Here is a 12,668-nt window from a genome sequence, read left to right as displayed (position 1 = left end):
TAATTGAGCTTTCTTTTTATAAAATAATTTGAATTTAAGTTTGAATTTTTTGTGACGGAGTTGTTTCTAGGCACTGGTTTTAAGTCAAGTTATATGCCATACATACATATTTATTATATACAGATCTGTATATATATATAACGATAACTATATCACATGATGCTCATCCATTCACTTTAACCAGTCATTCCTAACTACTTTCAAGAACTAAAACTTTCACATACTTGCCAGCACATTCCCATACTTCTCAATTTCACTCTCACATTATCAAAACAAACAAGGACATAAAATTTTGGTACTTGGCTAGAGCCAGGGGATTATGAAAACAAGAGCGGTCATAAATAAACTTAACTGTCCGAATCACTTCATTAAGATAAGCATCATGAGACACAACTAATGATAATGAACTTTACAGATAGAGATCAAATAGATAATTAATCAAATTACTAATTTAACACTTTTGACATTTTCTTAACCAGTTTCTCTCTGTTATGAAATAAAATAAAACTCACTTGAATATTAGCGGTCTTTATAAATATTTACACTGCGTTATAAGATATCACTGAAAATCCCTTTATCTCAAACTATCATTTGATAAAGAAAAACATTGTTTCATTCAATCAATCAATCAATCGTCACGGAATTTCAATGATACTTTTAGATGTAGTGTATCTATATTTTTAATACACCTTTAATATATTCAATAAAACAAACATTTTAGGCGTAATAGATTATTCACCTTTTCATTTGACTTGATGTTTATAGAATATTCCTCTTTTCACTTGACTTGATATTAACTTGATGTTAATAGAATATTCCTCTTTTCATTTGACTTCATATTAACTTGATGTTAATAGAATATTCTTTTCATTTGACTTTATATTACTTGGATGTTAATAGAATATTCATATTTTCATTTGACTTGATATTAACTAGATGTTAATAGATTATTCACCTTTAAATTTGACTTGATCTTAACTTGACGTTAATAGAATATTCACCTTTTCATTTGACTTGATGTTTAATCAAAAACGAACATCGTACAGGTATTTTTTTCAAATAGTTCCAGCACTTTAACAATAGAATATACTCTCACTATTTTAACATACATTATCGAAAGATTCTACTTGACCAGCGCTACCGGAATTGGAAAACGACTGGTCTATGTATATACCACATGGCAGAAAATGGTCTTAAAACCAACAGAACCTAATCCATCTTGCTTCATACAGGAATAGTCACGTCTGCAGTACAGCAGCCATTAGTTTGAAAAGGCTTTTCCATATTTTTTTTTGCCCTGATTTTTTTTCTGTTTTGATTAAAAGGTAAAAGATTGAAATAAGACAGCCTCCACCCAGAAAATCAAATCGTTGCTGTAGTGGTGCTTCTACGTATGTCTTAAGAGTCGAGTCCGGTCGACGGAGCGAAATCTGTAATTTAGAATCTTTTTATCAGTTTTAGTAGGGCTTAAATTTAGACTAAATGAATTACGTATATCAATATGAAATATAAGAAATAAATCACGGAAACTCCAGTTTATCATTGTTTTACCACGTGCTGGCCATTTATGTCGCATTGTTTCACCCCGAGCGTTAGCAAATTTTGAAGAACGTCATATTAGAAGCCCCGAATTAACAAAACAAGTATTTCGTCGAAGTGATTAGATAAAGAGTTAATCTTCATTAGATAGACATTCTTTATAAACATAGCAAAGAAAGCAGTCCTACTTTTTATTTTGCTAGTAGTTTATTGCGGCATAAGCACCGCTGATGATAATTCTGAAGACCAAATTTGCCTTGTGAAATACAACGACGGTTTCAGTTATGAGAAGTATGTAGAAAACTTGGCAAATAGTTATTTCTGTCTTCTGTCGGAACCACAACAGTTGAAGTCGCTTTACGACGATGCTCTGAAAGACCGGTCAATTTCGAAACGACGACGGTGAGAAATACGTTTGCTAAGCGAAAATGAACGCCAAAGATTATTTGATGCCGTTAATGCCATAAAAAATGATAAGGTAAAACTTCTTTTGAAATATTTTATAAGGGCTGAATTTAACATTAAAAGGAAACATTGAATTAGTTAACATAGTGTACATGTGGATCATTTTCGATCGAAGCATCTGTTAATGGTGTGGAAAAAATGACGACCTTACCAAATTACCAAACACGAATTTAACGAAAGGTCAGGACAAACATATAAAAGAGGAATAGCCGGGGATCCATAAAACTTTTTACCATTTTTCAACTCGTTAAAACAAATGGTAGGACTTTTTATTATACGATGAACTTGAAATCTTATTTAACTAAAAATGGTCTCAGCCTGGGCACTCCCACTTTCGTCATCATTATTTTCGCATTTTTTCTCATTCCTTATAGTTTTTACTTCAAGGACATAATTATCAGGCTTTGTTCTAGGGAATCTTTTTTTTTATAACGGAACATTTTGGAATAAGTATCAAAGACAAAAAAAAAAAAAAAAGAAAAGAAAAGTAGGATAAATAAAAACGGAAAATCCGGGTGATCTTATTACCTAAAAAGTTCAAAATGTGATCTTATAGAAAATCTCAAGTGGTTGTACACATAACCTTTGTATTTTGTTTACTACTTACAAAGATATGAATCTTAATCACATTAATATGGTAGATGTCTAATACTTTATTTTCTCTGAATCTCAACTGATACTGATCTTCTGTATCATAGATCTATGATGGCAGGGTGACTTCTGTGGTTTAGGCCCCTCTCCTTTGCTGGAAAAAATGTATTGTGTTAAATTGTGAGCAAATAAATATAATAAGCCTTACTACTGGACCCCTCCCTTTTTCAAAATTTCTGGATCAATCCTCAAATGGCTGGACCCAAAGTCTGTTTAAGCTCTCATCCGGTTTAGTTTGATGTTACAGCAGGACTGATTTGCTGCTGCTGTATATATCTTGGTACATACAGCTAAGGATGCTACATGGGTATTGACCTGAAGACAGAGAAAGCACAAAGAGAAGTTTACCTGAACCAATGAAAGCAGTAGAAGTCAAAACCTTGCGATCTTTGTTATATATACCGGAAAATGCATGTCAAAATCTTTATCACATGCGATATCAACCCGGGACCCCATTTATTTCGTCTACTTTTTCTTTTTCAGTCTGTACTTCCAAACAAGTATGATATTCTAGCACTCGTTCACACCAATAGAACTCTTTGTTCTGCCCACAAAGTTTCCAACTTTCTAGATTGGCATAGAGTTTACTTATTGCTGCGAGTATAAATTTAATGTTATATTTTTAAGTGTAGTCACCGAACATAAAGTAAACCGGAGGCACTGAAAAAAAATTATATTGTAATTGTTGTAACTGTGTAAAAGTTGAATCTACTGAATATAATGTCGAAAGTACCCAACATAATTAAAAATGCACTGAATATAAATTTACGAATACCGAACATAATTCAAACACCATTGCATATAACAATGAAACAACTGAACATAATAACCAAAGCAGAGCAAAATGTCAAAACTGCAGAATGCTTAAAACACCAAAAATATTTAACAATCAACATTGGAAGACTGTCATGGCGTTCCATAGGTTAATGTTTCGACAGACAGTATGAAAGCAACTCTGTGACGAAAAACAGCGACTTTGTGCAGTGTCAACTATTTTTTTTTTGTAACATTGTCACTCAACTCATACGCGTTTCTAAAATTTTCGACCGGTTTTCCGGATAGGAATCAGCGAGTTACGGATAAAAAAACTACTGAGGTAAGAACGTGTTGCCCATAGATTAAAAAGTGCAACGGTCGTCACCGTGACCAGGCTGACCGATATATGGAGTGTCCATTTCCTATTTAGAAAAGGACCCGGTGTTCATGCCTGATACCGATTTTCCGTATACAAATTTAAACACAATATTTGGCAATAAAAAATAATGAGAAGACGGGTTTTCAGTCAGTCTGGTTTTGTTTTTGCCATAACTATTTTATAATGACGAGAAAAGTTCATGTAGAGACAGAAATAAAAAAAAAACCCAAAGAACAAAACAAAAAACAAAACAAAACAAAACAAACAAAAAAAAATTTCTTTAATCCCCTATTTTTTTTCTAAAGAAGAAATATAAGGAATTAGTAGAGCAACGGGTTTAGCAAAATGAAATATTTTAAAATGCTGTTTTAACTTTACGAACACATACAAGTAGTTGTATGTAATGGTTCCTCGTTACAGATCGAACCATTGTACCAAATAACACGTAAACATTATGGGAACATCGATGCATTTTTCAAAATTAAAATAACTGTCTTATGGGATAAAGAATAAGAACAGAAATAAGTTGTCGAGTTGTACATCTGCTTCAATACTGTAGACTATATTCCATGTCTTAAATGTAAAATAAAAACGCGTGACATCCTAAGCCTGAAAAGCTGGTTGTCTTATTCTTCACAAAATATGTCAGTTTCTCTCATTAAGTTTAAATTTCAGTCAAATCTTCGAAGACTGTTTTCCAAACAAGTCATATATTTTTCATTATCAAATTGTAGATTTGAAACTGCTTTGCGTCAGAAAGACAGTTCCGTAGTTTTACCATACTGGAATTCAGTTATTGACAACAACAATGTAACTGGTCCCCAAAACACACCAATCTTCACAAACAGTTTCCTTGGAGATGGTCGAAACGTTCTAAACTCTGGACCTTTTGGAACTTGGACTGATTTTAGAGGCTGTCCATTGACACGTGATGTAGGCGGCAGAAACACTACTCCTCTCACCGGAAATTGTCGACATGATAATAAATAATGCAAGTATTCTAACCACAATTGATGTTGCTGATAGAGGGCCTTTCAACATACAGTATACAATCGAAGGTCATCACAATTTGGGACATGACTGGGTAGGTGGCAGCATGGATATTCTAAACATTTCTGTAAACGACCCCGTATTTTTTCTTCATCATACCTTTATCGACTACATATGGGAAAAATTTAGAGAAAAACAGCGAAAATACGGTATTGATTCTCAAAAGGACTATAGTGCCATAGCAAGAGTAGTGACAGGGAATAAACCATATAATCTACGGCCGTTTCACAAACCTAACAGGGCAATGAATTGTTTCTTTTGGTTGAGAAAAATCGATGGATATTGGAACAATTTTACTGACCTATACGAATACGAAGACTCCCCTGAATGTCCCGACTGTGGTAATTCATTATTTTTCACATGTAACAAAAACCTCGGTAGATGTATCTCTAAACACAGTCAAGACAGCCGAGACCGTAAAGAAGGGCCTTCAAGGGGTGTCAAAAGTAATAATTATTTTGATATCGTTAATCGTATTTGTGCTGTTTAGTTTCTTAATTTTTAAAAGTATTCGTCGTTATAGACGTTCATTATACACTAAAGTCTGATTTCCATGATGTCAATATTACAAATAAAGCCATGTTATCAAAGTTCTTATCTTAAAAATACAAAATCTCCAAATGAAATTAGTTGTTACATCTAGTAACTTGATGAAGTAGAAAAGCCACCTTGAGTTGGTTAATTGAAAATCATTGAGTAAAACATATCCCATAAAACAATAATTACTGACATTCCTTTGGGTTTCTCATTGAGTAAAACATATCCCATAAAACAATAATTACTGACATTCCTTTAGGTTTCTCAATGAGTAAAATATATCCCATAAAACAATAATTACTGACATTCCTTGGGGTTTTTCAATTCTCTCGAGTATTTAATTATAAATAAGGGAAACAACAAAATAACCGAACATTAATCTGATCCGGGCATAATTGAAACGATATAATAGTTTACCAGCAAGGTTATTCCAGTTGAGATCGTCAATAGTTGTAGTTGTCAAAACACATTTCAAATATAGTTTTTACTCGGAATATCTAATAGTTACAATATACAACCGGGACACAATGTGTTATAATGAAATCGACATCCCCCCCCCCCCAAAAAAAAAAAAAAAAAAAACAAAAAAAAAACACACAACGCAACACGAATTTGAGCTCGACATCAAAGGTCACCGAACCAAGTATTAGATAGGTCTATCTGAAAACTAAGAAGTTACAGACCGGACACGATTTTGTTACATTTATAGAGAAAAACAAAAAGAAATAAATGAGTTGAAGGTCAAAGATCACCAACCCAGGAACGCATCTCATCATGTAGAAGTTTTTATATCCAAAGGTAAAATATAAAATCAAACTTGATAGAACTGTTACAGCCTGGGCACGACTTCTACAGACAAGACTAATCAGGTGTAGGGTGTCCGTTACTAACCATTGCGGAACCCTTATTAACCTCGCCTGTTAATTTCAGATAAACCCGTCTCACATATCTTCCAAGGGAGAGCAAAACCATGTACAGCTCCATAAAATGCACTACAAAGAAATTTCACGCATTGTCTTTTAAGGCAGATTATTCATGTGTGTCGTTATGATACTAGATTTCCAAAACGGGAACCATTCCCCCGAATTCAGGATTCAACGGTTGATGGCATACAGCGACATGCAAATGACCGCACTCGTAAAATGTAAAAAAATCAACATGGTGCCTTCTCTGGCAAAATAAATCAGGGTGTAATATAAAATCCCTGCAAAAATGAAGTACTTACCGGTTGGCTCAGTCAGAATGTGTCCTAATGGGATAACCTGTCTACCTGTTTATTCTGTAAGAAAGCACATTTAAGATGCAATTCTTTGTCGATCTAGTACGAAGCTGGGTCTGTTCGATTCGACCTGATCAACATGCCTAAAAAAGCTGTCTAGAATGGACATTATAGACTACAATAAATCAATCGTGACGAACTTTAACGTCATCTTCAACGCGGGAGGTGAGATATTTGGGCCCAGCCTAAAATGAAGTGTTTACAAGTAGTTAATAATGAACATCTTAATACTGTAACAAAGTTCTTCACACGAAATTTACTTAACTACTTTGAATTGTTTTATTCAAGCTCACAAAATCCAATTTTTTGCATAAAAAATCGAGGCTCTAGGAAGTCCAACATGAACTCTTAAGTTACAGAAAAAAATTTCAAAAATAATTAGCAAAGACGGACGGCAAGTGATGGCAATAGCTCACATGGGCTAGGTGAACTTAAACCATGAAACCCATTTTAACCAAAATTAATATGCACATGTATATCATTACATTGCAATACATGTATGAACATGTTCAGATCAGCACTATGTTCAACAGTAGTACAAACAGTAATGACGAAGCTATACATCCAATTCAACTCTATTCTATAAGGTTTCCCTAGGATTAGGAGATTCAAAGAACAGCAATACAAAGCAGTCATAAGTGTAAGCAAGCTTCGAACCGCGGCTGACGTTCGAAATTCACTCTAGATGCTGCAGCCAGCCCTCTCAGAAAATGCAAGAATCTTGCAAAATCAGGAAACGTTAATGATTTTACGCAAGGTTTAAATAAAACTTTCAATTGTCAATTGAGGTATGATTTGAAAGAGTAATCAAGGGAACCAAGATTCCAGTGGAAATCAAAGAATGCAACCTGGGACAAAGACCAGACATGGAAAACAGACAATCACAACAAAGATCATAAAGTAACTAAAACAATACATACAAAGTAACAGAGGCAAATGAGCAACTTGGGCTCCACTAAAAATAATGCTGGAGAGTTTCCAAAGGCCTATCTGCAAGTTAGTAAGAGGTCAGGGGAAACGATTGCCTACAGGCAACTATCTTTATAAAAAATGTCTTCCATGGGTCTAATCACAGTCATAATCTGAAAATTAACAATGAAAATCACTGAGGTTATAAAGTTTACAGACATTTACAAAGATTTTATTCCCAATTATAAAATTTTAGTAAAGAGTTACCTCCCATTAGTAAGAGTTATCTTTTATTACAAACTGTAATTAGATTTTTATCACCCTACAAAATTGAACAGCTTGAAAATCTTTTAAAAAAAATCAATTGTTCATCTGAAAAGAGAAGATATTACTTCTTTCAAATGAGAGTTTAAAACTGTACTCATAAAAAGAAGAAAATACATTATTGGCTATCACTCTACAAATTTGAAAATTGTAAAATATCATGAAACAAATTAGTCACATTTTGCTGGTTAAATCATTTGACTAATAACTGAACAAGAAGAAATACAGATAAGAAAAAAAGTACTACAATCAGCCAACCAAAGATTAGTTTGTACATTTTTACTTTAAAGCATTAATCCTGTTGAACAGATAGAAAAACAAAACAAGATGTTTAAAAGTTTAATAGAATACCCCTCTGCAAAAAAAATCCTGAAAACCGGATACATCCTTTTTATCAGATTTGTTATTATCCCTGGAATTCCGAAAATAAACACATAATGTGAATTCACAGCATTGAAGTAATACATACATGTCACAAATATCATAACCAAGATTTAATAAAAAAATTACTAGTTTGCGAAGAAATGAACAATAATGATACATACTCTTCAATGTTTGTTTATTTCTAAGGAGAAACCATTGAACTTCTAGGATTTGAATCGATAACATTGTGCAATACCATTTAATTTTATGAATGGGAGGAAAAAATTGATAAAACAAATACATTTTGAGCAGATTCAGAAAAGGATACCCCTGCTTTCACTTGGATTAAGAAGTTGAGTATCTCCCCATCTAGAAATCAGACAAAATCATCTTACTAACCTCTGCATTTTGTCTCACTTCCATGTAAGTTTCATCCAAATTTGTTGAACAGATCTGGAGAAGTTTGGTCTTCAAGGTACACAGTCAACACTGTGCATTGTCTGTACCAAGACCTGTTAAAGCTACTTTCAACAAAACTATTTTTTTTTGCTGTTTTTATGAAAATCTTCTGCAAAATCATGAATTTTGTGATTTTTAACATACATACACTGAAGAGATTCAATACCCATAGAGAATGACTTGCAGCCAATATTTGTAGAAATTACTGAGAATTTGCAAAGGTTCTGTATACCTTATCTCCCTGAACTAATCTGAATGAAAACAAAATGGTTGCTTCCTGAAGTGTATGACTGAAATATTACAATTGTATTACTGTATCCATACCTTAAAGCTCTATCCATATTATGATAACAAAATGCTGGAAAATAAGAAGAAAAAAATGGGTATCGTCTTCTGAGAAGAAAAACATTTCACAGAAAAAGGACCAAGAGTAGGCAATAAGACACCAGTGGTCCAAACTTACTTCCAAGAAGGACCTAGACATTTCAAAGTTTTGTATTATTAATCAACCAGGGAAAACTTTAAGGCCCCCACAAAGTGACAATGGAAAATGTTGAAGGTCCAGGACCTACATTGTATGTAAATAGAACCTGACAATATCTTTCTATTATTACCCTTTCTATTTAAGGATTGTTTTCAATTATTGATTAGATTATGGGATAAAAACAACTTTGGATCAGTATGCTGAAAAAAAAAAGCCATGAAGTGGTTTATGTAGCAGTGGAAACCGACCCAGTCATTTACATCCCATAATCTAAACAATAATTGAAAATAAATCTAACATTTAATCCAAAAACACCAGAAAACAAAAATTAATAACAATACATGTATATTGCTTTTATGATAGGAAATCAACGTTTTTTTTTAAAGCGAATCATTACTGTCAACTGTCAATCAAGAGCACCATTTGTAATTTAAATGCACATATTTAGTGTACTGGGATACCCCATTGAAGTAATGCCATAGTTAGGGGGCAAGGCTTGAATACCAAATTAGGTTATATGAAATGGACAATGTTGCTCAATAATGCTGTACTACTCAGAATTTCACAAAAATCAAAATATAAAACTTTATAATCAAGCACTAATTGTACAAAGCACATTACACATCCTATAAATCTAAAAACAGACAATCAACAGAATTTTAGGGACTTATAGTAGTACACAATGTACATATACCAGTCTACTTAAAATTAAAACTCAAATATTTTTACTCTCTTCCTCCATCAAAACTGAAATAAATAAGAGAGGCTACATCAAATTAGACTTTAGCTGTACAAGTTTTTATAATTTGCTACGAGACATGCAATGAAAATTTGGCAACATCTGAAGAAACATTTTGAAGCTAATATAAACACATACAAAATATGTAAAACATTAACGAAACTAAAAACAATATATATACTTTAAGTGTCTCTTCCTGACACGATTTACAACATAAATCTGCAATCTGAAGTGTTGAAGTCACTATAAAAACAAGACTTAACGGTAAAATTCTCAATAAAAAAACAACTAATTACAAAACAAGAAATAGCATGTCTGCTACATGCATACAGCAAGCAATAATATAATAATTATAATATACATTATAAATTTTCATCATAACTGATGAGGATGGCTTCTAAAAATCACAAAAATTAAAATTGTCCTTACTACGTTTACAAAATTATAATTAGTAGCACCATTAATACCTGAATTAAAGCACTAGTAATAACTATCTATTTTGATGTTACAAGATAAATGACATCCTAAGTTCATATTTTCGTGATTATGTAACCACCACCTTAAGCAATCATTTTCATCCATATGTAAATCAATATAACATAAGGATGAGATACGAAGGACAAGAAGGAAGTGGTAACAGGCAAAATTTTAAGTAATGATAAAATTGAAGAAAATAAAAGCAGATTCCAGAGAAAATTACATTCCTGACAATTTTGTCTATAAATTGAAACTATCAGTAAACCGATAATTGGAAGTTTACTGCATATAAACATAATTTGAACATCTTTATCAAGATTGTACTTACGAAACAAAATTAAATGCACAAAATTTGGCTAAATACATTTTAAACTACCATGTGACTAATAGTCACCTATGGTGTTGTCAACAAGGGAATAATAATAAAAAAAAAAACCAATAAATCTTCAACACAATCATAAGTGACCAACACACAGACAAAGCTACTAAAAGTTAATACTATAGTTTGATTATAAATTGTCAACACCTAATAATAACAAAGATTTTATACCAAGTTTACCATGAAGTAAAATCATAAACAAAAGAAATTTTATATCAACAACAAAAGTGATTGTCAATACATGTAAATAAGAGGAAAGTTTTAGCCATCAGCACTATATAGTGTGCATTCCCTGTTGACATCATGATGTCAGTCCGACTCTGAATCACTAATGATAATGCAATCATGCTGGGCTGCAAAAAACAAGAACAAATTCATCAATATTAACACAAAAAATTCTGTATTGAATGATTAAAATATGATTAGTATTTTTTGTATTTTATAACCACTGTGTTGATGCCACTGCTGGTGGATCCAAGGTCACCAAGGGTATCCACCAACCCAGTTGTCACACTCCAAATTATATCATTTTATATTCATTAAAAGTTGCAGTTTTACTAAATATCAAAACACCTAAAACACTGAGGCTTCATTTCTTGCATGACACATGGTAGAACATTAAAATTCTAAATCATAAGAACATGTTCTTTTTCTCATTAACAAAGTATTTATCAATATAATCTCCACAAATTAATCAAAGTGCTGTTTTGCATTCGAAGTTTTTGATTCTTAAGAAAAGTGTTGCATGAACAACTTTCAAAGATTACATTATGTAAAATAAAACTATAATTATACAATTGTGTTTTCCATATTATTTAGAACTGTTTTTTTTTTAATAAGCTGAAAACTAAATAAAACTGAATGTCAATCAATACTACAGATCTGAAGTACAAACTGTAATCAATACTTAAAAACGGTATCCAACTTCGCACACATTTACAATTTTTGTTCCATTTCACCTTTTTCCCAAATTTTTAACCTGTCCAAAAGTTAATTTGCATTTACATTAAAAAAAATTTTTACTGAGTATTTATTCGACATTCTAATAATACAAAAAAAAAATAAATTCCATAAATAGACACTTTTGTATCAATTTGAATTTTCCCGCCAATTTTACTTGGTTAATATCCCTCCTTTTCACTTTCTCTTTATCAATTACAAAATATTAATGTTAGGATGAAGATTTTGACTGATACGTGTGTAAAAATGGAGCATGCTTAACACATTTAACGTTACTCGACACATTACTACAAGAACTAAATTCCCTAAATGAATTATATAACTAAATATCTTTCAAGGCTAAAAAGGAGTCCTCAAATCTTCAGTTAATTTAAGACTACATCTTATTTTTATTTTGCAAAAATAATAGAATATTGTTAGGCCAAATAATTTCCAGAAACATACCATATTAACTAGTCATAAAAGAAGTATTAAATTATATAAAAGGGGTTACTATTTGGACTATATTTTCGTGCATAGTTCAGAAATAGTAGGGAAGTTCCAGGTATGGACCAGCGAAATAATTTATTTTGATTCTGAAGGATTGAAAACCTGTCTAAATTAAGATATCCACAATGCTTCACTTATGTCACCTAGCATTTCTGGAGCACTGCAAAATATGGTAACAATAATGAATTTCCTTAAAATCATGATTCATGACTACCAATATTTATTAGAGGGTAGTAGAAGTTACCCTTTCATGGTGAAGGAGAAGTTTGTAATTCTGAAAGTACCTTACTATTTTTAGTATAAGTTTCCTTAACCGTACAATTAATTGAAAATGAGAAATTCTAGAGAACAAATGCAGTATGTTTGTGGTAAATTATAATGGATATCACTTCAGTTTTTGTCAAAATATAAAATGGCTGCAATGTGTGG

At 32.1% G+C, this 12,668-nt stretch overlaps 2 protein-coding genes across 3 annotated transcripts in view; one reads left to right on the top strand and one right to left on the bottom strand.

Annotated features, from left to right (window-relative positions):
• The first annotated feature begins 1,602 nt into the window (after window positions 1–1,602).
• LOC148618060 (putative tyrosinase-like protein tyr-3) lies at window positions 1,603–4,780 on the top strand. The gene is made up of 2 exons (XM_088585912.1): window positions 1,603–2,017; window positions 4,525–4,780. The coding sequence occupies exons 1-2, from the start codon at window positions 2,010–2,012 to the stop codon at window positions 4,778–4,780; spliced, it is 264 nt and encodes an 87-aa protein (XP_088442038.1). The 5' UTR covers window positions 1,603–2,009.
• Window positions 4,781–8,214: 3,434 nt separating this feature from the next.
• LOC148618059 (uncharacterized) overlaps window positions 8,215–12,668 on the bottom strand; it is a 66,447-nt gene continuing 61,993 nt past the window's right edge. For both annotated transcript variants that reach the window (XM_088585910.1, XM_088585911.1), the window contains one exon: window positions 8,215–11,143. In XM_088585910.1, coding sequence (XP_088442036.1) covers window positions 11,100–11,143 — 44 coding nt within the window. In that variant the 3' untranslated portion in view covers window positions 8,215–11,099. The remainder of the gene's footprint in view (window positions 11,144–12,668) is intronic.

Source organism: Perna viridis, chromosome 5 (assembly GCF_037379345.1).
Source record: "Perna viridis isolate PV_CMFRI_1.1 ecotype Kerala chromosome 5, ASM3737934v1, whole genome shotgun sequence".
Lineage (NCBI taxonomy): Eukaryota > Metazoa > Mollusca > Bivalvia > Mytilida > Mytilidae > Perna > Perna viridis.
This window is presented reverse-complemented; position numbering and strand designations above follow the sequence as displayed.